A 23,954-nucleotide genomic window follows, 5' to 3' on the forward strand; every position below is an offset into this window, starting at 1 on the left:
CTGCTTGAAGGCCCCAGTTGGGGTCAAATGGCAAAGAGGTAAGGTGATCCAGACACAATGGATAGTCAAATCCACTGAGAGGAATGTCCCTGTTACACAGGTGGCAAGGACTTCCCAGCAGTCCAGCAGCAGCACACAGATCCAGGAGAAGCTGCCAGAGGGTGACAGTCACCTCCGCCAGCATTTCTCAGATTTATGGTGATGACACCATAGTCACGGGGCCCCTGGCAGGCTATCTATCCTCATACAGGTCACTCTAAATGTCTTACCTTTTAACTGAGATGGGATTTTGCACAGGGGAGAAAGTAAGAAAGTATTACTCCTCCTCCCTGAAGATCAGGAGAGGCTTATATTTGGTACTCTGCCATCAGTGATCACCTACGGTGACAAATGTTTTTTTCCTTCTCCAAGTGCAAATGCCACCTCTAAATCTGGTGTTTTACATGCAATAACACCTTCAGACAAAACAAAATAAAAAAGAGCTCAGGTATCCACTCAAACACCAACTTCTTTTAGCAAAACTAAGGCAGACTAAGACAGGAAGGGAAAATTAATTCAAAGCAGCAGCCCCTGGGACCCCTGAATACAATAGTTTGAACAGTATGTCCTGGCCAGCTGTCTTTTCTCCATAAACCTGCATCCTAAGATGAAGGGACAGTTTCACTGAATGCTTGAAAGAGTCTCCCCCTCACAAGCACACAGAATGCTTTTGACTAAATTAAACATTTTACAGAGAGAAGGAAATGAAAATTATTAAACTTTAGCAAATAAGCAAATATAGACCTTTCTTTAGAAAAAGTAAGGACAAAGAATTAGTTTAGGGGCTATTTGGAAGGAAGGTACTGAAGGATCAAGAAAGATGTGTTTGCAGACATAGAGACCAGACTGGTGGTTGCCAAGGGGGAGGGAGGGGAGGGGAGGGTTGGACTGGGAGTTTGGGATTAGCAAACTATTCACATAGGATGGATAAACAACAAGGTTTTACTGTATAGCACAGGGCAACTGTATTTAATATCTTGTGATAAACCATAATGGAAAAGAATATGAAAAAGAATATATATATGAAAAGAATATGTAAGAAATATATATATGAATATGAAAGAATGTATATGAAAATAATATATATATGTATAACTGTCACTTTGCTGTACAGCAGAAATTAACACAACATTGTGAATCAACTATACTTCAAAAAAATTTTTAAATGAAAGAAAGAAAGATTTGTTTGGTCTAAAGAGGCGGTGCTCAAAAAATCCAAACATAATCAAAATTGCCCTGCACTTCTTCTCGACAAAATAAAGAGGCTGGCCCAACAGGAAGCCAGAATCCAAAGAGGACAGTGGAGAAGCAATGACAAGTGTCCTGTCAGGCACTGAGGAAAATCTGTGTGAGGGTTCAAACAGAATCAAAACCAGGAGTGTGTAAAAGACACACACATGTATTGTTCACACCCAATAATAAGAAGCCCTTTAAATGTGTAAGAAGTAGAAAGAGACTTAAACGCCACGGTCAAAGGGCTTAGGGATGAAGAAAATGCAAAGGCAGGTGGAGTGAGTCCTTTGTCTCTGTTTTTACCAAGGAAGACTTTGGGGAGAACGTCCTCCCAAATTGTTTTGAAGCAGACAGATCTAAGATAGTATATCACATACAGCAGCGAGAGTGCATAGAATGTTGTTGCCTGAACTGACAAAGGAGATGTGGATAAATTGCAGGGACAGGATGGCCCCAGCTGTAAGTTATGAAACAACTCACTGGTGACATGGGACAAGTATCAGCCCAAACTAGTCACAGGTCACTGCCAGTGGCATCATGGATGGGGCCTGGTGGACCACCCGCCAGCTCTCCATTTGTAAGAAGGGCTCCAAAAGAGATCATAGGGCCTGCACTCCTGTAAGAGTCAGGCTGGGTCTTGGGAGGGTGGCATGAATCTGTCTGCAAGTTAATAACCCCAAATCTGGACCCTGGCTCTTAATGTGTGGAGCCTTGATTTACTATCTCTGGTTCTCCTGGACCATACAGTTTATGTTTATGACATTCCTTGACCCTTTAATTTAGTTACTGACTCAGTCATATTCAAAGTTTTCTCTTACTCATTTTGTTTTCCTTATCATCTGATAGGGGCATTTTCCCCCAATGATTAAGCATCTCAGATTCCAAAATGTGAGAACGAATTGATGCTTTTTTCCTAGGACAATTACTAAGTTCTAAAGCATTATCTTTGCTTATTAAAAATTACTTCCTAATGTCTTTATTGATTTTTGTGTCAAAAGAATTCTTTCAACAGTTATCACCATAATCCATTTTGGGATATAATAAATGATGTTAAAATATTTTATTTAAGACGTCAAAAGTATTATCAGTAGTTTTGAAGAAAAATAATAGCAAAACACACATACATTCAAAATTAACTTGATCTATCGGAGAAAAAAGTTTGAAGAGGCTATAAAAATATGGAACTTGGATTTTCAGAGTTCAGTAAATCTCATCTAAAGGGGAAAACAGTGTTGCTTCTGCAGGTGGAAATCATGCCAGGGACAGCCTTGCTGTGAGGCTACCCCTTACCTGCCCTAGAGCAGGGGTGAGGGTCACAGCTAAGTCCCCTCTGCCTGGGCTCAGGTAACAAGCCTAGCAAGTGTCCTGGAAGACAAACGGTGTCTCCACTTAGGAGGCTTTCCTGTCTGAACTTCCCAAGGAGGCCCATGGAAAGGGCAGCCCATTGCCTCCCTCACAGTAACTCATGGGGAGTTATTCCGGGTTGGGGAGCTTTCCCCTGTCCTTCCATGGGGAAAGGTTTGTGGGGTGGGGGGAGGTCCCCACAGTGACCCCTCAGAGTGATACAGCTGCCCCAGCCTGAACAGTGTGCATCTGAGTGTTATCGCCACTTCAGCCATCCGGGGCATTGCTGTTTCTCGGACAAACATCCATCATTTGATGAACATTTGGGATGTTTCCACATTTTGACTATTGTGAATAATGCTGCTAAGAACATTCATGTACAAGTTTCTGCATGGACCTATATTTGCATTTCTCTTGGGTATATACTGAGGAGTGGAATTGCTGGATCATATGGTAATGCTAACCTCTCCTACTTTTTCTAGAATAGCATTTCCCAGCTAAATCATCCTTGGACTAACCACCTACAATCTACATCACAGACCCCAGCTGTGAGGAAAACAAGGGGGGTGGTGTAGGAGAATACAAGGAATAGTAAGGAGCCAAGGGCCCCAGCCTAGGGAAGTAGAAATTAGCAAAAATAGAGATGGACTATGCTCAGGGCTCTAGAGATGTTGCAGAGAGAGGAGGGCTCCTATTCTGGCTCTGCCATCTGCTTACTCTGTGATCTTGGGTTAAGGTTACTTAACTACTTTGGACCTCAAATTCTTCAACTGTAAAACAAGAATATTAACCCTGATGTTATGAGGTTTTCAAATGTTCTGAAGATGTGCCCTGTGTGGTCCATTGCTTCTTCCAACTAGATCCAGTCTGCTAGCCCAGGGGACTTGGCAACCAGCCCAAAGTCTCCTTCTGGGTCCACCACTGTTCACAGATGCAAATCAATCCCTGGGCATAATTCCCCAAGGTAAATGTGAAGAGCACAATCCAGTGACAAGCCTTGGGTATTTGTATGATAAATATCTTTGAGGGGATAAATAAACATGTCAACCCAGTCAGAGTGGAGCGATGAATAAGAATGGGCTTGGAGAAAGGGAAGGCTAACAGCGGGGTTCCCCGGAGTTTGGTGTGATAAATGCTCCAGAAGAAAGATGGTTTCCTGTAACATCTCGAGAGGACCTGAAGTTTTTCTGGGAAGTAATCTAGGAAATAAACAATGGGGTGCCTTGTCCTTGAGGACAAGGAGAGCTTGTGACTGTGGGGAGGGGATGAGGCATTGCCCACCCATCCGATGGTGTGACTCAGGTCCAGGAGTCACAACGTTCACTTGGCTCTGTGCCCACCTTTCTCTTGGTCTGGTCACTGGCATTGCCTTACACCTAATATCCTGTCCCAGATCCCTTGTCCACCTCTGGGTTTCTTCAGTTTAAAGTATACTGCAGCCAGATTAACTGTCCCAAAGCTCATTTTACTCACTTCCTCTGATGCTCAAAAACCTTCAATGGCTCCCCATTGGAAAAAATTCTCAACTCCTTCTCTAACATTTTACACCGTGGCAGCCGCTGGCCAGTGCAGGTGCCTCCATGGTTCCCTCTAAGGAGCCCGCTGCTCTCATCTCGCTGTTCCACTCACCGAGTCTCAGCAGAACTCAGCTTCAGGGATCTCTCACTACAGCCACCTCTATTCATAACCCCACCAGCCTTCAAAGGTCCAGATCAGGCCACACACTGCCCTGGCTTAGCCACGCCAGACCATGCCCACCAAAGTGTCCCTTCCCTCCTCCCGACTCAAAGTCCTTATTTTTAATAACTCTCATGGGGCTGTAATTACCACCTTGGGACACAGTGCACTGGGATCTAACTTTCCAGGTGATCATCTCTGGTCTCCATCACTGGAATAAACTCTTTAGGGCACAAGTCCTATTTTTAGCTTCTTCCCACTGTGTTAGCCCCTAATGGATGTTCAATAAAAGTTTGCCTTTACTGGAATGGCTGCGGGCTCTTCCCCAAAGGCGCTGGAAGTAAGAGGGGTTGGAAAATCAGACAGTTGCACCAAACATGGACATAGGCCTTTAAAGGAGAAGGATGTCGGGGGAGGGGAGGCGGGGTTGTGATTCTGCCGCCTGTACCTGGGAAGGAACGTGGAGTGGGTCTGAATACAGCGGTCCCAGGGCAGTGGGGACAGGAGAGCTTCTAGATTGCAGAGGCAGAAACTGGGGAGGCTGGGGCCATTCCCATCTCACTGAGATGTTTCAACTGAAAGGTTACTTTAACATGAGTGGTTTTCTAACTTTTCTTTTTAAGCTGTAAAATCCTTTCTACCAAGAAAAGATTCCCTGAAGTATAAAGCGTGAAGCAGAACAATGCAATGCTGCTCTGGGTGAATCAGAAGCAGGGGTCCCAGAGCCCCGAGGCTGGTCCATTTCCTATCTCCCCAGCCCAGACTCTGAAGGTTTCATGGAAAGATCCAAAACTGCTAGGCAGCCTCCAGAAGTCCCCTTGAGACCTCAGATTAAATTATGTGAGTTCCTAAAAGGCATGGGTCTCGAGGTTGGATATGAGGAGTTAAGGGTTGTGGGTTATCTTTTTCCTTATATGAAATACATCCTTAGGAAAAAACTAAAATCCGTATTTAAATGTCAGGTAAAGACATCAGGCCCAATAGTACTGATGACAAAGAAGAATAATTTGCACACAGATGAATTGTGCACATGATGAACTGTGCATAGAAGAATCTTGTTTCTTCTGACATCCGTATTCTAGGAGAGAACTTTGTTGAGAAGGTACTGCTTAGATACCAGATTCCGCCTCTGCTGATGAAAACTCATTTCATTTGACAAATACGCTTGAATTTTAAATCAGGAAGCCTGACTCATTAAATATTTTTGGTGCAGTAACACTTCTGGTCAAAGTAGATTAAACAAATAAGTAATTAGTTTGAGGACTGGGTATGAATACAAAAGCAGAATTCATTATTTTTCTAATTGTTTTCCCCTAGTGTGGACATTGGCTTCTTTGCTTTTGCTCTGGGCTGCGCCTTGAGATGGCCCTGACAACCCTTTCCAACCTCCTTCTCTACCTTGAGTCCCCTGGGGACAGAGGACTGCTCTGGGTGGGTGGCATCAGTTCGATGCTGTTGTAGAATATTGGCTGAGTCTCGTCACGGGCTCAACCAAGTGTGAGTGAGAGAGAAAGTGAGGGCTTCCAGGCCGGGTGGCTGAGTCAACCCCACACCCCCAGAGGGGCTCCTCCCTCACTGGTCCATCCACTAAGGGTTTTGTTCTAAAAGCCAAGGGAGCCTGTGACAGTGGGGGTTGGGGGCTGGGGGCTGCTCTGGGTTTGTGGGTTTACAGCAGAGGCCCTCGTTTTTGATATTGTCTCTGATTGGGGGTGGGTTCTTTCTTGGGATCATCTACCTGACGCTGCTAGTTCTCAAAACATACTCCCAGGTCAACATCACCTGAGAACTGATAAGAAATGCAGAATCTTGAGCCCCGTCCCAGATCTACTGAATCAGAAACCCTGGAGGTGGGGCCCAACCATCTGAGTTTTAACGAGCCCTCCAGGGGATTCTGAGGCAAGTTCAAGTTTGAAAACTTTGTCTAGAAGTCTAGAAATCAGAACGTTACATTTTATTTTTTAATTTAATTTTATTTAATTAATTTTATTTTTTATAAATTTTAATTTTATTTTATTTCTTTTTAATTTCGTTGCTGCGTGCGGGCTTTCTCTAGTTGTGGCGATTGGGGGCTACTCTTCATAGCGGTGCACGGGCTTCTCACTGTGGTGGCTTCTCTTGTTGCGGAGCATGGGCTCTAGGCGCATGGGCTTCAGTAGTTGTGGCACGAGGGCTCAGTCGTTGTGGCTCGTGGGCTTAGTTGTTCTGCGGCATGTGGGATCTTCCCGGACCAGGGCTTGAACCCGTGTCCCCTGCATTGGCAGGCGGATTCTTAACCACTGCGCTACCAGGGAAGTCCAGAATGTTACATTTTAAAAGGACATCTGATGTTATTCAGTTTTCTGTCAGTTCTTACCATCTATGGATTATAGTAGTGAGGGTAAGAGAGAGAAACTGCTTCCCTATGTCCCCAGCAGGCTAGAGCAGAGCCCAAATCAGCCTGGCTCCTGTCCCTGAGACGGATGCTGGCTCTCTCTCCCTTCCCCCTGCACTCAAGCACCCCACAATTTCAGAGCCCCTGGAGGATGCCCAGCATGTGGAGGGGCGCGGTCAGGGTCACATCATTCACGGGTGGGTGCTGCTCTCTGGGACCCTTGATCCCTCGGAGAGATCAGGGGTCCCAATAGAGGTGGACGTGAGCAAAGCCCTGTGCCAGGAGGACGAGGCATCCTCGCTAGTGTGGTCCTAGGGTCCCTCTGCCCCCTGGGTCACCCCTGCCTGGCACTTTTCCTCTGTTCCTTCTTCTTCCTGGGGGAACCAGAAGGTGCGCCAGTTAAAGGGAGCAAACCTGAATGCTGTACCCCGTGGCAGCGGGAGGCTATGAAGGGGCGTGTGAGAAACGGGGGCTCTTGTCAGGTGATGCCAGTCCTAGGCAGGCACCCCAGGGTGGCTTTGAGGGCGCCTGGGGCAGGCCCAGCAGCCTTCCTGGTGTGGGGCCAGAGCAATGGCAGCTCTGGTTTATTGAGTGTTTGAGCACAGAAGGCAGTTCCGGTACTGGAGAAGCCACAGGAGTGAGCAGAGGACACCCTGTGTGCCCCATTACTCCTGGCTCTCACCCACAGGGGTTCAGCAGGGCACCCACCACCACCCAAAGCCTGACATCACCGCCACGGCCACCAGGCAGGGGAGCCGCGCCTGCAGCCACTGTGACTGTCCTCCCCAGGCCCGGAGGTCGAAGTCTTCTGGCCTCAGGGCCAAGAGCCCGCCTCCTGCAGGGCACTGCCCAGCTGGAGCCACCCCTGCACCCCCCACCCCGTCCCCACCACATCCGGGGCCTCCTTTCCTGTGAGCCTGACTTCCTCCTCCACCACCCTGCACACCCCTGCCCCAGGCCCTCCAAAACGGCTGCTCAGGAACCAGAAACTCCCCCATGGCCTCCACCTGGCTCTTCCCAGAACACTCCCTCCACGCCCGCCTTGAGGAACAGCAGCTCTCGCTGCAGACCCCTCCGCCCTGCAGCTCTCTCTGGCGTGGCGGTGTATGACTTCACGCCCGGCACACCTCAGGGTCAGGAGGGGGCTGTGCCCTCCTTGTGCGCCATCCACTGCTGTTCACCATCTCCCCCTCTGTCCACATGCCACCGGGCCGCTGCTCCCTGAGCCTGGGACCGCGGTGCACTCCCTCCCACATCACTCCCTGACTCACTGAAGCCTTGGGCTTCCATCTCTATCTTCTTCTCAATCCCAGCCTCGCCCTCCTGTGGGTGACTCTGACGTCCACCTGAACAGCGCACGCCCACACCCCCACTACTCCTCCATGTCTGACCCTCCCCACCAGACAGTTGGACTTGGCCTCATCTGAAGGTGCTCCAGTTTCAAAGCCACACGTTCAAGTATTCTTCCTGAATGCAAGCATCCTGCCTGGGGCAACCTCTGATAACTCCCCCCACCCCCTGCAGCCTCATCTGGCTCTCTCCGCCTTTGTCTCTGCATAGCCCTCTCCCAATTCATATCCCGCATCATCCAGCTTGGGTTCCATTTTGCAATAGTGTAATTGACAATACTCCCCTAAGCCTCAGGCGTGAGTTGCCTTTATCTTTCCATAGGATACAAGCAGCAAAACTCAACCCGCGAGAGACCCACCATCCTCTTCCTGTAGGGTCTGCTCTGAGCAGTCAGGCACTGCTGAGAAAGCCACAAAACAGGGCAAATGGGCAGCTTTGTAAATATAAGATCACCAACTTCACATAAGCCTTCAAAACACTTTCTGGAAATGCTGAATTTCTCTGGTCAATTCCATATCCCATTCTCTGGAGTGGACTGCCTAACTTTTTTCATTCCCTTTAACCCTTCAACCCCAGTGTCTCCTCTTTCACTCTCAGCAACCAAGCTTACCACCCACCTACAGAGAAAATAGAAGCCTGAACGTCCAACCGCATCAATAATACCGCGACTCGGGTACTCGAAATCTCCTCAAATCGCGCATGCGCAAAACCGAACCCACGGTCCCTGTGCACTCCTGGGAGCCCCCGGCATGTCTCCCATGTATCTGCAAACCACCCGCTCATTCTCCTGCTTTGGTTTCTCTGTTTTCCATGTCGGCTGCCTGCAAGAGCCCCCTGGGAAACCTGCTCTCTGAGCCAGACTTCCAGGGCCCTCCCTGGGGAGCTGTGGGCCTGTGGGGACACGGTTCCCCTGTGCTCCCTGAGGCAGCACCCACTCAACCTCCCCAAGCCCACCTCCCTGCTGAGCTGCAGCTCCTCCTCAGGAGCCTTGGGGCTGCCTATTTGTGCCTCAAACCTCGGTGACCCTCCTGCAAAGCCGCCTTCCTTGCCCTCCTTGTCCTCACTCCTTCTAGGGCATCAGATGAGACAGCAGACACCAGGAGGGCCTGTTTCCAACCAGCCCTCCACATACCCACCTCCTCACAAACTTCCCTACCCACAGGCAAACCCGTTCCTGTGAACAAATGCCAGCCCGCTGGGTTATGAGGCGCCACCAGACTGTGAACATTATGTCAGGCCTAACAGGACTTCCCGGGACACATAGGACACCACACTGAGGTGCAAGGGTTACTGGAGCAGTGAGACCTGGTGTTTTCCCTCGGGAGCCCTCAGTCTATCAGGAGACGTATGGCCCATGCACACAAAAAACTCCTACATATTCAAGAACTCATGTGCCATCCTTATAACTAGTACAGCTCAGAGAAGGACAAGACGCACATCAGGGGTTTCTATGGGGCAGACGGGCTCACAGGGGCATGAATGGGTGCTTGTTCCCCTGAGCTCTTCTGGATACATAAAGCATTTGTTCTGTCCAGAAAAAAAAAAAAAGAAAGAAAGAAAGAAAGAAAAGAAAAGAAAAAGAAAGGAAGCAAAAGAGAGACACACACACTTCAAATTTCCAGGGCTCATTTCTATAGCTGAGGCTGTCCTGCGGCTCGGCTCTCAGAAGGAAACTGATCCCAGGCCTGGGGGGGTTGGCAAAAAGTCCCTCTTGCACTGGAAAATATTTGTAGTCCAGCTTTGCCTTTATTTACCCAGAACATTTAATGTGCCTTTTTTCCCCGTCTTTCACATCCGCTCAGAGAAGATGTTAATTTTCCGAAATTAAACACTTAGCTTGATTACTGTTTTGTTAATTGCTGCATTCAAAAACCCCTGGTGCTCCTGCCTGTTTAACATGGATGGTGCTGTGAAAATGATAGGCGCAGAGCTGGCGTGCAGGTGGACGGACAGCAGCGTCGGAATTGCCAACCCGACACCCCCACTGTTGCCTGCTGGAGCAGCTGGGGCCCTGCCTATGCGGGAGGGGGCAGCGCAGCCTGGGCATAGCAGAGTGTCTCCCGCAGGGCCGTGTTTTGGGAAGACAGTGCGCCCAGGAAGTCCAGGTCTCACCAACATCTGGGAGAACGTGGGGTCTTAACTGCAATCACAGTGCCCGCCCAGAGATGCCGGGGGAAGGAAAGATCACAGAGAAAGCTCAAGCCACACCATTTGCTGATGTCTGAGATGAGTTTAAGAAGGATCGAGGCATCCATTCATACATTTATTTGATAATTTATTAAATCATTCAATGAACATTTCTCAAATGCTGATATTAGAGAAATAATAGCGCCTAGCTAGATACTGGGGAACAAGAGCCACTCAGGTGGGTACAGGGCACGCTCTCCTGGAGATGATAGTCGGCTCATGGAACTGACGTTTGCCAGAGGAGCAAGGAGCGGACTCACCATCAGACTCCTCCTCCCTCCTCCCCCCTGTGCCTCGGCCACAAGGCGAACAGAGACTATCTCATAATCCAGCTAGAGGTTCCCTCTGTAATGAGGGTGATAACAATCTCATTTGGACTTTGAACAGGGGAAGAAACTTACTACATCTCACTGCCTGGCAGTCCTGTTTTCACTGAACAAGCCGTGTATTTAGAGCACCCAAGAGGTAGTAAAATGAGCAAATAGGTCCCTGGGGCCCGTGGGGCCCTCTAGGCATCCTCAGAGCCACACAGCTGTTCTCGAGCTTTCAGCAGCATCTTAGGCACTGCTCAGGACCTGGAACAGGGAGCATTCCTACGCCCAACCACCGCGTGGCCCAGCATGTGACATCTGTCCACAAGAAGTTCAAATTGGTCAGATAGTAAATAATAAAATATCCCACCCTGTACTGTCACTGTATAGCAACAACTTCCTCGGATTGAAATGCTTTCTAGCAATGGCATGTGATCACATCCTAACTTTTGCAAAGTGAGAGCTGGCACCTCAGTGGGTTGTGGTACCCAGAGCCCAGCTGAGATCCCCCTTGGTGACTTTCTGGGCATCCGAGCCCAGTCTCAATGAGTGCTGGGGACCAGAATGGGAGCTCCCCAAGGCACAGACTCTTGTCTGTGCTGTTTGCTCCTGTGTTCTTCAGGCCTGGAGCCGTGAATGACACACAGAAGACCTCAATAAATATTTGTTGAGTAAGTCAATGGGAGCCCCTAAAAGCAGAAGCCGAGGAGTCAGCATGTGGAAGGCAGTCACAAAGATTGTGGTGAATGAATGAATACATTTCCAAAGTTAATGTGCTTAAACAAACAAACAAACCCCCCTTTGAATCTCACTGTTTTCCTCTGAGTACATCAGGGCTTCTGGTAACATCCTAAGATCATCCCCTTAAGTTTTCCTTCTAAGAGCCACAAGAGAGGAAGATACCTATTCCCCGGGCTGACCTGGAGGGAGCACCTGCCCACCCGTGGACCACCAGGATATATTCTGATCACTACACATCAACCAAACATTTATATACCAAAGCTCATATGTAGGAACTAAAGGAGCCTGGCAAATATTTATCAAGGTTCTGTGCCTAGTGCTGTGGGTCCCTCCCTCATGAAAGTGGGGTAGGTTGGAAAGTCTGATTCTCTGCAGAGCTCACCACCTAGTGGAGAACCCAAGGCTGCCGGGAGTGGAAGGCCATGACTTTGGTCAAGGGCAATGCTATGTGCTGACCTGCTCAACTCAAGAGACAACAACCCCTGTTTGCAGATGGCAGGACCTTTCTGAGGCCGCTTGGAAGTTCCTCCTCAATGCCAAGACTTAAGAAACAATAAAAACAGCCATTTGGAAATTAACGAGGAGAAGAAAGCAATGAAATGAACTATGAAATTGAATTAAGAACAGTGAAATTTTCATTGACTTAAGTTTTTTTTTTAACTTTTCCTTATTAACTTCAATGAAAGTTTTCCTTAAAGTCATTCCCATCTTTTTGATGTTCTGACTCAATCTTTTTCTCTGCTCTGGAACAAATTTCACCTGCTAATTTCCAGTGAAACCAGCCCTTAAAGATGGACTAGATTCAGCATATGGATCTTAACACTAAATTTTTACAGGCAGCAGCGTAATATTGTTTTAATATTTAATTTTGAGATTTACATAATATCTTTCCTCCAAAGAGCTCAATATATTGCAATATCATAAAATTCCTTTTCATATTCAAAGATTACTCTTTATGCATGCAAATACTATATTTAACCAAGGAATAATGCAAATTAGGTGATGTGTTCAGAGGAATTGGTGGGCTGGGTAATTCATGTGTGGGAAAAGTAGCATCTCTGAGTGAGTTTAATTGTCTAGGAACTTTGAAAATACCTTAAAAATGGACAAACTATAGGGACTTGTGATGACTGACAAAGTAGTGTAGTATTTTTTAAACAAAATTAAGTACCGGCTTGTGTCTGTGTTGTGGGCGCAGTGGATGTGTTAGTATTTCACATGCAGTTGGCACCACAGGCCATACATGAAGTGTGCGTAATATAAATGTCAAATATAAATGCTGCTGATGCATCATGCAGGGAAGGGAAAAGTGCTGCTTCTCCAGACACATGATGAGGAAAGACAGTCAGCCTCCTCTGAGCGGCAGGTTGAGCCTGTGTCGGGTATACAGGTTCTGTTCCATCCCTGCCCTCTTCACTAACCCCCTGGAACACAGATTTCACTGCTCTCCTTTCTGGTGCCTACTCCTTCCTTGAAGAGTGGCCAAACCAATATCTGTCATTTATCTGATCTAGATGACATCAGTCCCAAACAAAGGGACCAGGGGCCTTGGAAGGAAACAGCCTAGGGAGAAAAAAAAAAAAAAAAAAAAAAGCCCAGCAAATTGCTGTCTGGCTCAGGACATATTCTCAGAAATTATGCTCGTCTCCCAGTCCATCACATGGTTTGCCAAGTGATTTTCTATCCTCTGTCTCATTTGCTTGTCACACAGCACTAGGAAGCAGGTGCCATTACTCCCATCTTACTGTGGAGAAAGGAGGGGTCACGGCAATTCAATGAACTTGCATGAGTCATGTGAGGAGCAGAGAGAGGGGCCATCCCCACGTCTCCCCTCCCCACTGCACAGCTGCCACCATGAGCCCAGGAGTCAGGGAAGGTGACTGCCCCGAGGTGGGAAGAGATGGTACCACACAGCACACTCACCATTCAAGCCTGGGTAAGTCAGACTAGCCCTCTGAATCAGAGGCTGCAAGCCACAGCCAAAAGGCCAAATCCAGAATTGGATTTGTTTGGCTCTCAAGTGTTTTAAAATTTTCTTATTAGTTGTCAACATTTTTAATCTGGATTTTCAGCTTATAACATCTGGCAGCGCTGGGCATGGCACCACTTGCTGGAGCTGAGTAGAGGCTGCCCCTGTTCTCCTCTTCATCTCCCTATAGTCTCCACCACTCCCTCTTGTCTGACTCCGGGCCCCGTGTTGCTCCTCTCCATTACCTGCCTGGCCTCATGTGTCTTTGAGTGTGTTCTCTCTGGCTCAGATGCTCCCAAATTTACTGACTTTATTTTACCACACTACAAGTTGACTTTATAGATGTGCTGATCTGATTTGTCTTGTTTATTTTTTCCAAGATTTCCTCTGAGGTTGTCTTCCCCAACTCTGACACTCAGAGTCTAGTTGGCAGAAAAGAGAAGTAAAGTTTGTCATTCACTTTAATTCTCTCTGACAGCCAGATGATCCGGCCATCAGTCTGAACCTGGGGCCAGGTGCCGGAGAGTGACTGCAGAAGTTAGTGGTGATAACAACCTCTCTGCAGATCACTTGGCCACTGGAACAGAGAGAGTTCCACCTGATCTGGTCTATTTTAAACTCAAGGCAGCTGTATTCAGCGCAAGGCTGCATCCCTAAAGACCTCACGTAAATCTGAGCTTGCATAATTCATGACCAACCCTGACCAAAGGTGATGGACATTTTTTTGACAGCTAAAGTGGCCCAGCTATGTGGCAATAGCTTAGAGGGAGCTTACAAATTACACAGCTCACCATAATGCAATTTTTGATCAGTCTGAGGATAAAATGGCCACAAACCTGAGTATGAAACCCAGAAACATCATTTGCTGGCTGTGAGATGCTGAGCAAATTCCAAAAGCACTCTGACCTCGGTTTCTTCATATAACCCACATCATTTTTGTAAAGAACTTGGTAGGGGCTTGGCACACTGGAGGTGCTCAAAAATGGTAGTCCTCTGCCTCAGCCTGTGGGCTGCATGAGAATCCCATCCTGATACTCTCTGAGTGATACAAGATCCTTGAGTAGTCTGACTATATACTTGACTGGGGTCATCACAGAAGGAGATGAAGGCTCGCTGGATGTCAGGATGCAATAGACCCTTTGGTGTCCCCCAGTCATGCTGGTTCCGAGGGAAGAACTATACCTAATATGTATCCAATGGACCAAAAGATGACTACAAAATCTCCTTAGATCAAAACCTTAGGGTCAAGAGAAGGCTACTGGCTTCGTGACCACCTAGAGGGGTGGGATAGGGAGGGTGGGAGGGAGATGCAAGAGGGAGGGGATATGGGGATATATGTATATGTATAGCTGATTCACTTTGTTATAAAGCAGAAACTAACACACCATTGTAAAGCAATTATACTCCAATAAAGATGCACATCTGGGCAGCCCCAAGGAAGAAGAGCATGACAATCCTGCCTCTACTGGACAGTAAGAATGGCACACCCAGCTACAGATGCCATCCATAGCTCCTAAACAAAGGAGGAACCAGCCCAGAGCAGTGAGCAGCCTCCCAAGATAGATTCTCACGTTCAGATCAAGCTCAAAACCCTTGGCAGACAACTTGTCCAAACCCTTCTCTCATGTGACCCTGATATCCATTGTCAGGATCCAATTCACCTTGGAACAACCTGTACCCCTCAACAAACACACGCCTATCTCCCATTTCCAACCAGAGGCAGGGGGAAGCCTTTCATGGCTCAGCATCACAGAGAAAATTGTGGAAGGGTAATCAGCCTGGACACTGAGATCCCATCCACTCAGTTGGATGACACTGGCTGTCTCTGAATAACCCCTCTGTGCTTGGAGGCTATGATATGGGGAACCCAGAGGGACCGCCCACCTTTTAAGGCAGGAAACAGAAGAGAGAAACAGAATGGATGGCCTGCCGACCCTCCTTCTAATCCCAGATTTCCCAAGCCCTTCAAGTCTCTGCTTCCTTATAGGAAAAATGGGAACAATAATGTACAAGTCACAGGGTAATTATGAAGATCAAATGAGTCTGTATATTCCAAAATTGTTTGTCAACTCAAAAGAGACACAAACTATGAATAATAACTATTACTCAATCAGGACCCACTCAATAGTCCCCCCACCATTTCAGTTTGGGCTGTTCCAGGCAGGGAATAGATACTCAGTAAACACTTAGCAGTTGATTTAATGATTGATTCCAGGACGGCTCTTGGTCAAATTCTTTACCTGCCGTCTACCTACTCATGACCCAAACAGTAGGACAAATGTGGCCACAGGTACTGACAAGGGTCGCACCATACCTGGAGGTCAGAGGGGGGAGGCTGACCTGGATCTTGCCCAGAGTGGAAGAGCCCAGGGCTGCTCTGGAAAGGAGACAGGCATATCGTGACTTCTTGGTGATACAGGGGTTCATCCACCTTGTCTTGTAATGGATCTGAGTGAGTCACTAGGGATTTTATGATGCCTGTTATTTAGTCTCTCTTTCATCCCTTATAAAATCTGGGGCTTCCATTCATGTTTCTAAACTCTTCTTGCAGAGGTACAGGCTCGAGTGTTTATTTTGAAAGGTCTCATCTTTTTAAAGAAATATCTGTTTGTGGAAAGTAATTTGCATTCACATGTGGACTCACCAAACAGCCCTGTGTTCCTCAGAGCCCCACAGCCCACGGATGAGAAACCACTGGTTAACTTGACCTTTATTTTATAATAACCATATGCCACCAAGAAGCAGTTGCAACCTTATCTTGTTGATTGTAAACTTTCTGACACCCAAATTCCAGAATTCCCAAAGAGAAATCATAGATTGGACAGTGACAATGGGGGCTGGGACTACAAAATCAGGGAAGGTTAAGAATAAAGGGCCCATGAGAGGGCGAACAAAGGGCATGAGAAATGCTCCTGGAGGGGCCAACGGGTACGGACGAAAATAAATATTTTGAATATTGGTAACGCAGGGTCCCTTGTAGAAGCCCTGGTCCCTCAGCTCCACGGCAGCCTGGGAAGGTGCAGATGGCAAGACAAGCAGATGGGCAGGTTCGGGAATAGCAGGGTAAGGGAAGGGAGGGGCAGAAATCAAAGCAAACCAATATAAGTGGCAGGTTTGTTCACACATGCTTAGAGAGAGGGAAAAGACAGCCAAGCCCAGCGTAACATGACAGACTGGAAGGATTATTATTCCCAGAAGCTGGGACACTAAAATATTTCAGCCAGTTTTCTGCCTTAAACTCTCCAAGGGAAATACTGCTAACAAAGGCTGCTCATGTTATGTGCTCATCGTGATGCAGAAATTACCGTTCTCTTCTCTTTGAGTAAGACGGGCTGTCACAACCTTTGTCTCCATGGCACTGGGGCTGTGGTCACCAGCTGGAGGCTTCCACACTTCCACTCTTATTTTCTCACTACACACGTATGCATGTAAACACGTGACCCTACGCATACATACAAACACGCACACACGAACACACACACACGCTCACAGCAACAACGCAGCCATCTGGATAGCCATGCTCTCCGACGACACCTTTTTTTCTTCTCAGTTCTGACAGCTTAAACCCAAGAATCATCTGCCATCAAAGATGCCTGGTATTAAAAGAGGTAGAATGAGTCTCAGGATGGGGAGATGAGGACTAGGAAAGGATGGGGAAGAATAGAAGAGGTCAAGAATTGGGGGCTATGTGGAGGGAGAGAGAGCAAAGAGAAATGCTCGGCTCCTGCTATTCCACTAACAAGCTGTCCTTTTAGAATTTGTTGATTGAGAAAAATCCATAATTCCAAGTAAGATCATGGTCCACTGCCCACGACCCCCATCGTTGCCTATAGATGTGATCTTCATGTCCCCTCTGCAGCCTTGCACCTTCCCTCCAGGGGGGAGATGGCTCATTTCTCTCTAGCTCCTTTGGTATTTACTGCATGTTTACAACACACAATACTTAGAATATACCACCTTGCAGCTCTGTACTTTGTGTCTATGTCCTGGAAATTCTTCAGTTATTGACTTTCATGGGAGGAACAATGGTGTCCAAGTATCATTGTATCCCTCACAGTGTCTAATCCATAGCTTGGCACACAGTAGATGCTGAATAACTGTCTCAATAATTGAGTGAATAAATAAATAAATGAGTGAGTGCATGAATGGACTGGTTAAACGGATATAAAAAGAAATGGATCGTTGCAAGAGGTGTGAAAAGTAATAAAAGGAAAAGGTCAGAAGAGCAAAAGATACAGAAATAAAGAGAAGAGAAGAAAATGCATTCTGAGCTATGCATGCCACAGGGATGTACCAGCCATCAGGAGTGATCTACTGCCAACTATCTGAAGTCTCTATAACAGTGTAGCATTCATCTGACCAAGCTGTAAAGGAGAACGTACTGTTGAATTACATGGGTTTAATTGAAAAATAATCTATGAAGGCAGTACTGACTATCACATGATTTCTGGGAAGTTTCTTTCATTGGGTTGGCTAATAAAGCAGCACTGGTGTTCTCAAGATCATGCAGTGCTTCTGCCCATCCACCCACCTACCCATCCATCCATCTGTCCATCCATCCTTCCAAGGACATTCGTTGAGCCCCAGCTGGATGCAGAGCACTGGGTCATACTCTGGATTGGATGTACATCTTTGCTTTTGAACTGGGCACAAGAAAACCCCTCAGAATCCAGTTCATTCTCAGAGGTGAAGCACTACAGCCTTTTCCTCCATGGTCACAAATGCCCATCGCCTGATACCTTCACTCCTGGGAGGAGGCCTGAGGGCAGGCTAACTGGATATGTGTGGCTGAAGCTTTGTTCCTGCACAGAAGTGGCAAAGAGCCAGCCCCGCAGACAGACAGACAGGAGCACAGATGCCTGCAGACTTACCAGCTTGGTTTGTGGTGATGTTGACGGAGACATGCTGTGGGGGGAAGGGACTTTTGCTGGAGACCCCATTGACGGCCTGGATGTCAAAGGTGTAGGGGGTGTGGGCCCACAGGCTGCTGATGGAGACACGGCACTCAGTCAGGCCCAGCTGCCTGGGCACGAACTCCACGTTGTCATCGCAGCGGGAGCAGCTCCGGCGGTCTGCCCGGCACTTCTTACAGATGATGTTGTAGGTGACATCATCCCGCCCACCTGTCTCCCGAGGAGGGTGCCACTCCAGAATGATAGATGTCTCATTGACAATGGATATGACATTGCGGGGACCTGATGGCACACCTATAGGGAGACAACGAAAGGACAGTGAGGTTGGATAGAAGTTTCCCCAGCATCTCTCCATCTGTCTTTGGTGTGTTCCTACTCTCATCACATACACACATCCCCTCTCCTCCCTCAACCCCAAATCTCCATGCCTCAATCCATTCTGAGAAAAAATGACAGACAGAGATGACAACCTGTCTCCCACTCCCCTTTTAGTCGTCCCCACTGGGGTTTTCCTTCTTTGAATCATGTGTGCCAAGGGAGAGGAGGATGGAGGACTTGGGTACAAGCCCTTCTGTTCTCAGGACCAAGCTGCATCCTCCAGGCAGCTTTAGCATCAATAACATGTATGTATATTGGACACTTATTGGATTCCTTGTCTTTCCTTAATTGGTGTAGAACTCAAGGGTTGAGGGATAGGAGTGACCCCTCATAAGACCCAACATATCCAGGCATCCTGCATAAAACCTCATACAATCTGGGATCTATGTGGTGTGTGCATGGCATTGGGAGTGTTTTTCTGTAGGATGGGCTGCCAGAAGACCTGGAGAGATGAATAGTCACATTGCACAAGTTTTGGTGCATGAAGTCAGGAAATTCACGCAACCACCATTTTTGACCCCATGACACTAGAAGAGCACAGGGGTTTGTCCCAGACACTCTGCTAGCTACTTTGCATGCATTTAACACCCCCCACCAAGAACGCTATTGGGAAGGTACGATAATTAACTCAATTTTATTGAAAGGGAAACTAATGCTGAGAATGGGGACTGGCTATAGATCATGTGGTCTATGAGAACTAAAATTGGCATGGACACCACATCTGCCTGATTCCAAAGCTCACGTTCTTAACTATAGCCCTGTGCTGCCTGTTAGTGAAACTATCTTTTCCTACTAAGGGAAGAGCTGGCCTTACTCTGATATGACACTCCAAGAGTTGGCAGTCAAATCTATAAACGGACAACAGGAGATTTGAACAGACTGCCTCTCCTACAAATCAGCCGGGCTCACAGGGACTCAAGGAGGGCAGCCTCTTCCCTCTGGACAGTTCTGCCCATGGCTGCTGGTCACACTCTGGCAAAGGCTGAAATGCCTTGTTGCAAAACTCTAGAAAGCCTGGTCCCTAGTAGGAGGGCAAAAATGCTGCCGAATTAATGGCCTGCTGCAGTCCTGAGCATTTGGAGATTAAGTTGGAGAATCTCCTGCCCAAGAACAGAGCAGATCACAGCCTCTGGCTCCCAGGCTGAGCTCTGCTTATCCTCAGTATCCACCTGATGGAAATGGATCCCTCCTGGAAGCACCCCCCCCCCTTCCGAATGGTGGGCTGGCTGGAGCCGCCGCTCTGGATAGTAATGCTTTCAGAATTCCTGCACGTGACTGTCACCAGCTGAAGGAAGACGTGTATGGCAATTCATGCCGGAGACAGGAATCAAATGCCAACACACAGAATGAGGGAATAACAAGAAGGTCGGGGGGCACCAGGGAAGGATTCTGTGTTGAATCAGTCAACAGCAAGCAGCTAGAGCAGAAAGCAAATATTAAATCGGATTGTATTAAAACATGAAAGAAAATCAGTACTGTACTATATAAAGCCCATTAGGCCTGAGCTAAAGCACGACTTTCATGCATGCTTTTGACAGAGCAGGATTCATGAGGCATTTTTACTAAAGTCTTGCAAATAGTGTTCAAGAATTCCCCACCCCTATGCCCAGGGATGAACATCTATCTCTTTGCAAATCAGCACACAGCTAGTACTGGGCGGGCAGTCGGGACCACGCTAGGTGGGCTTCTACAGGGCGTGGCCAGCCTCATCTCACACTGCACTAGTCATTAAACGTCCATATCGGCCGGTGCCTGTCTTAGACATGTCTGTTTGCTTGGACTGATGAGACTCAGACCACAAGCTCCCAGTGGTCAATGCCATCACTGCCTGTCTCACTGTTACAGCAGACAGCCTAGCTTCAGCCACAGGCCACTGTTTCTCATGATCATAATAATTACGTTCACCAAGTGCGTGCTCTATGCCAGGCATGGGGCAAATCCTTTAACCATGTTATCTTGCTGCATCCTTATGACATCTTGAGGCTATCACTCAGAAAGCAGCCTTGGGCGGAGGAGCAGAGACAGGTACCGTCAGGGAGAGTGACCACCCATCCCTGCCACCCTTTGGAGACCTCCCCACTTCAGTTACCTCCTCTCTCCCTTGAACTTCAACTTCACCCTCTCCCCTAACTCCACCTTATCCCCTTAAACGTGCATAAGTCATTGCCATTTTAAAACCAAAATATGGTCACCTGGCGTTTCTTTCTTTATATTACATGTCCTCTATCTACTCTCCAGCCAAGCTTTCCCAAAGCGGAGTCACACTTACGGGCCTCCCTCTCTCCCTGCTCAGCCAAATGCAGCCAAGTTGCTCTCGCACTCTACCACCATGCCTGCCTTTTTTGGCAGGGGGGCTCCTACTTGAAAAATCCAGGGAACACAATTCAGTCCTTACCTTCCTGACAACTCCCTGTGTGGTTGCCACAACGTGGGAGCCCAACACACAGTCTGTCAGCTTATCTCCTTTCCTCGGATCTTTCCCTTCCTCTATATCTCCACTGCCTCACAAGGATGAGCCTTGTCAATTTTCCTGCCCTATTGCAAAGACTCCTAACAATTCTCTAACATCACATTCCATCTCTCCTATCCATTCTCTCCTGCCAGGGTGTAAGTTCCAAACGTACATGGGATCATACTGTTTTCTACTCACACCCCAATTATTCAAAAGAAGATTCCTGTGATGTCCTGTGCACACTAAGGTCTCTTTACTTCCGCCAAGCCTTTGCACTGTGTTTTCTCCTCTGTCTGGAATTCTTTTCCTTCTGTCTACTTGAGGAACTCCTGCTCACCCTCCAGATCCAGCACATTCCACCAGGAGTCATGCATCCCCCCGCTGGGCTTCCATAAGCCCATTTCTGGATGCCTAACTCAGAATCCACCATTGCACTGTGCTGGGCTCTTCTTATGTGTCCTCACCATGCTGTGGCCTCCTGGTGAACAGGGGCTGGTGGCTGGTTAGTCTCTGTGATTCTTATGCTCAGCATTTTGCCTGGGAGAGGCCCCATTCCACCAGTTTTCAACCTCTACTCAGTGTGCAAGGCTTCAGGTCACATGTGTGCACCGCTCTCCAGCATGAGACATGATGCCCTGTGGTGGGGCTGAGGGAGGATGCAGCAGCAGCCGCAGGGAGGACCCCACTTGTGCCCCTGAATGGTAGAGGCTTTGGTGAGATAAAGGTGGTGGGTGAGGAGCTGCCCCGTCCCTGATCCATTGGTGTCCATGGCAGCTGGGAGAGACCAACCCTGGTCAGTACTTTCTCCATGTCTGTTCACTTGCTTCCCACTCAAGAAGAAAAGCAGTGGGTTTCCAAGAAGAATTTTTCAAGTTTATTTAGAAACAGGCTTCATATGAAGCAACCACCTCTCATTCATGGCTGCACTCCAGAGCAAATGCATCTGTGGGGCATGAACAGGGCTCTGTGGGAGCCGTGGTTGCTGAGCCCAAGGCTGCATAAATCTGAATCCTTTCCTCCCAAGGAGCAGGAGTAGACATTAAGAGCCTTCCCTGGAGAGCAGACTCAGCTCGGAGAACCTGCACAGTGCCTGGGCTCCCAACGCATACTTGTGGAAGTGGCCCAAGTCTGGGCCACAAACGATGGCTAGAACCCAATTCGTTATTCATTTGTTCACTCACTCACTCTTTTAATAAACACTCTTGCACTGTTCTGGGCACTTGGGAAATAGGAAAAAGCAAACCAGACAAGCTCCTACTCCCATGGAGCTTACATGGAGAGAAAAAACTGACAGGAAAAAAGGAAACACAGAGATAAAGGAGATGGTTCCAGATAAGAATAAGTGTCAGGAAATAAAGCCATCCCCAGGCTCAGATTGCCTCCCCACAATGCTTGCTCCTGTCCCTTTTCCGACGAGGCTTCTTCCAGGCCAGGCAAGCCAGGCCCAGTGTCTGGGCAGCTAAAACAATGATTGTCCCCAAGTTTGTGCTCCATTGTCCTGATGACAAGGATGCATTCCTGCAAGTAGGCAGCCTAGTCTCTCCCGTGCCTGAACAAAGAGTCTGACCAGAGAGCAGATATGGCCTCCAAATAAATCTCCCTAGAGGAAGCGCTAGGGCCATTTCCTACCCATCTAGGCGGTATCCCCTGGGTTTGGGGCCCTCCCCCTGCAGAGAGTATTTGGCCAGCACTGGGGTCCCCAGCAACATCCTCAGGAAGGAGGCCAATTGAGACCAGCAAACCAAAACTTTAAAGGGGGAGTGGAGAGGGAGGCCAGAGAGAGAAGAAAATCTGCTTTCTCCGTCCTCAGAAGCCCTCAGGAAGTACACTGGCAGGGCTCAGAGCCAGGGTCTCCTTGTCTAAACTCCCTGCTCTCTCGTCCGTGTCCTCGTTTTTCTTAATTACATACAGACAGGCTTTTTGAAGCCTCTCTGATCTGTTGCCACGGTTACTACTGATGAAAGCTTCCTGCTGAAAGGGCTAGGAAAACTCAGTCCTTTTAAAGGATGGGAAAACTGCTGAGCTGTGATTCTCTGTCTGGGTGGAAGGAACAGGGTGGATTCTGGGTTGTGGGGATGGGTCTCCAGGGTCTTCCAGGATGTGCCTGAGAGGTTGGTTCAGCCTGCATGGAGCATGGATGGCGTTGGGACTTCAAAGAGTTAAGCAGAAATGATCCTTCTAGAGCCATAGGGCTAGCCCAAGTGTTGTCACATTGAGATAGAATCTCCTGCTTCTTAATGTGCTTTGGGCCAGATGATTTTTTTTAAAGAATCGAGAGACAGGGTGGGTGGGAGAGAGTAGTTGAGTTTATTTGTAGGCATAAAGCTGGAAATAAGAGCACTCTTGAGTAATCAAAGGGAAAATCTGCTGAAGACAGGTAAGCCCCAAAAGCCAATTTCTTTATTAGGAATCTTAATAAAGCCAACATCCTGGTTTTAGAATTTAGATGTGAATTTCTGGCTGGTCCGAGGTATAGAGCAGGCAGTGTCCAGCTAACTGTGCATTGCTGCTGCCAGGGTCTGTGTCCTTGTACCCTTCCCCATGGGGAGCAGGTGAGGGTGACAATCACAGCGAGGCAATGCTCTCCTGGGAGGCTCCTCGTGCAGGCTGGAATTGAACTGCTCTGCGTAAGGCCAGAGATGAGGCCATCCCTTTTGTGTGCATGACCCCTTGAAGAATCTGATGAAAGCAACACAGATTTTCCTGAGAAAAATGAACATGTACTTGAACATGTACTTGTTTCCAGAGACTCTGAGAGGTCTCTGAAACCAACCAACAAACCTCCTAAATGTTCACAGCAACAAAGTAAAAAAAATATTCTCTTGTTGGCAAATCTTAGGAATGTGAACTTCTAAGTCTTAATTTTCTCATCTGAGAAATGGTAGTTTTGAGGATTTAATGAGATAGTAAGTCCAAGGAGTTTAGCTATGTGGTTGGTACACAGAAAAACTCAGTTAATGTCAGCTGCTATTAGTATTAGTATTGTCAT

The 23,954-nt window shown here is 47.8% G+C and overlaps 1 protein-coding gene across 1 annotated transcript in view; it reads right to left on the reverse strand.

Annotated features, from left to right (window-relative positions):
* EPHB1 (EPH receptor B1) overlaps positions 1–23,954 on the reverse strand; it is a 424,956-nt gene that overhangs the window by 96,263 nt on the left and 304,739 nt on the right. The window contains exon 5 of the mRNA XM_061193662.1: positions 18,094–18,429. Coding sequence (XP_061049645.1) covers positions 18,094–18,429 — 336 coding nt within the window. The remainder of the gene's footprint in view (positions 1–18,093; positions 18,430–23,954) is intronic.

This window comes from Eubalaena glacialis, chromosome 6 (genome assembly GCF_028564815.1).
Source record: "Eubalaena glacialis isolate mEubGla1 chromosome 6, mEubGla1.1.hap2.+ XY, whole genome shotgun sequence".
In the NCBI taxonomy this organism is placed as follows: domain Eukaryota; kingdom Metazoa; phylum Chordata; class Mammalia; order Artiodactyla; family Balaenidae; genus Eubalaena; species Eubalaena glacialis.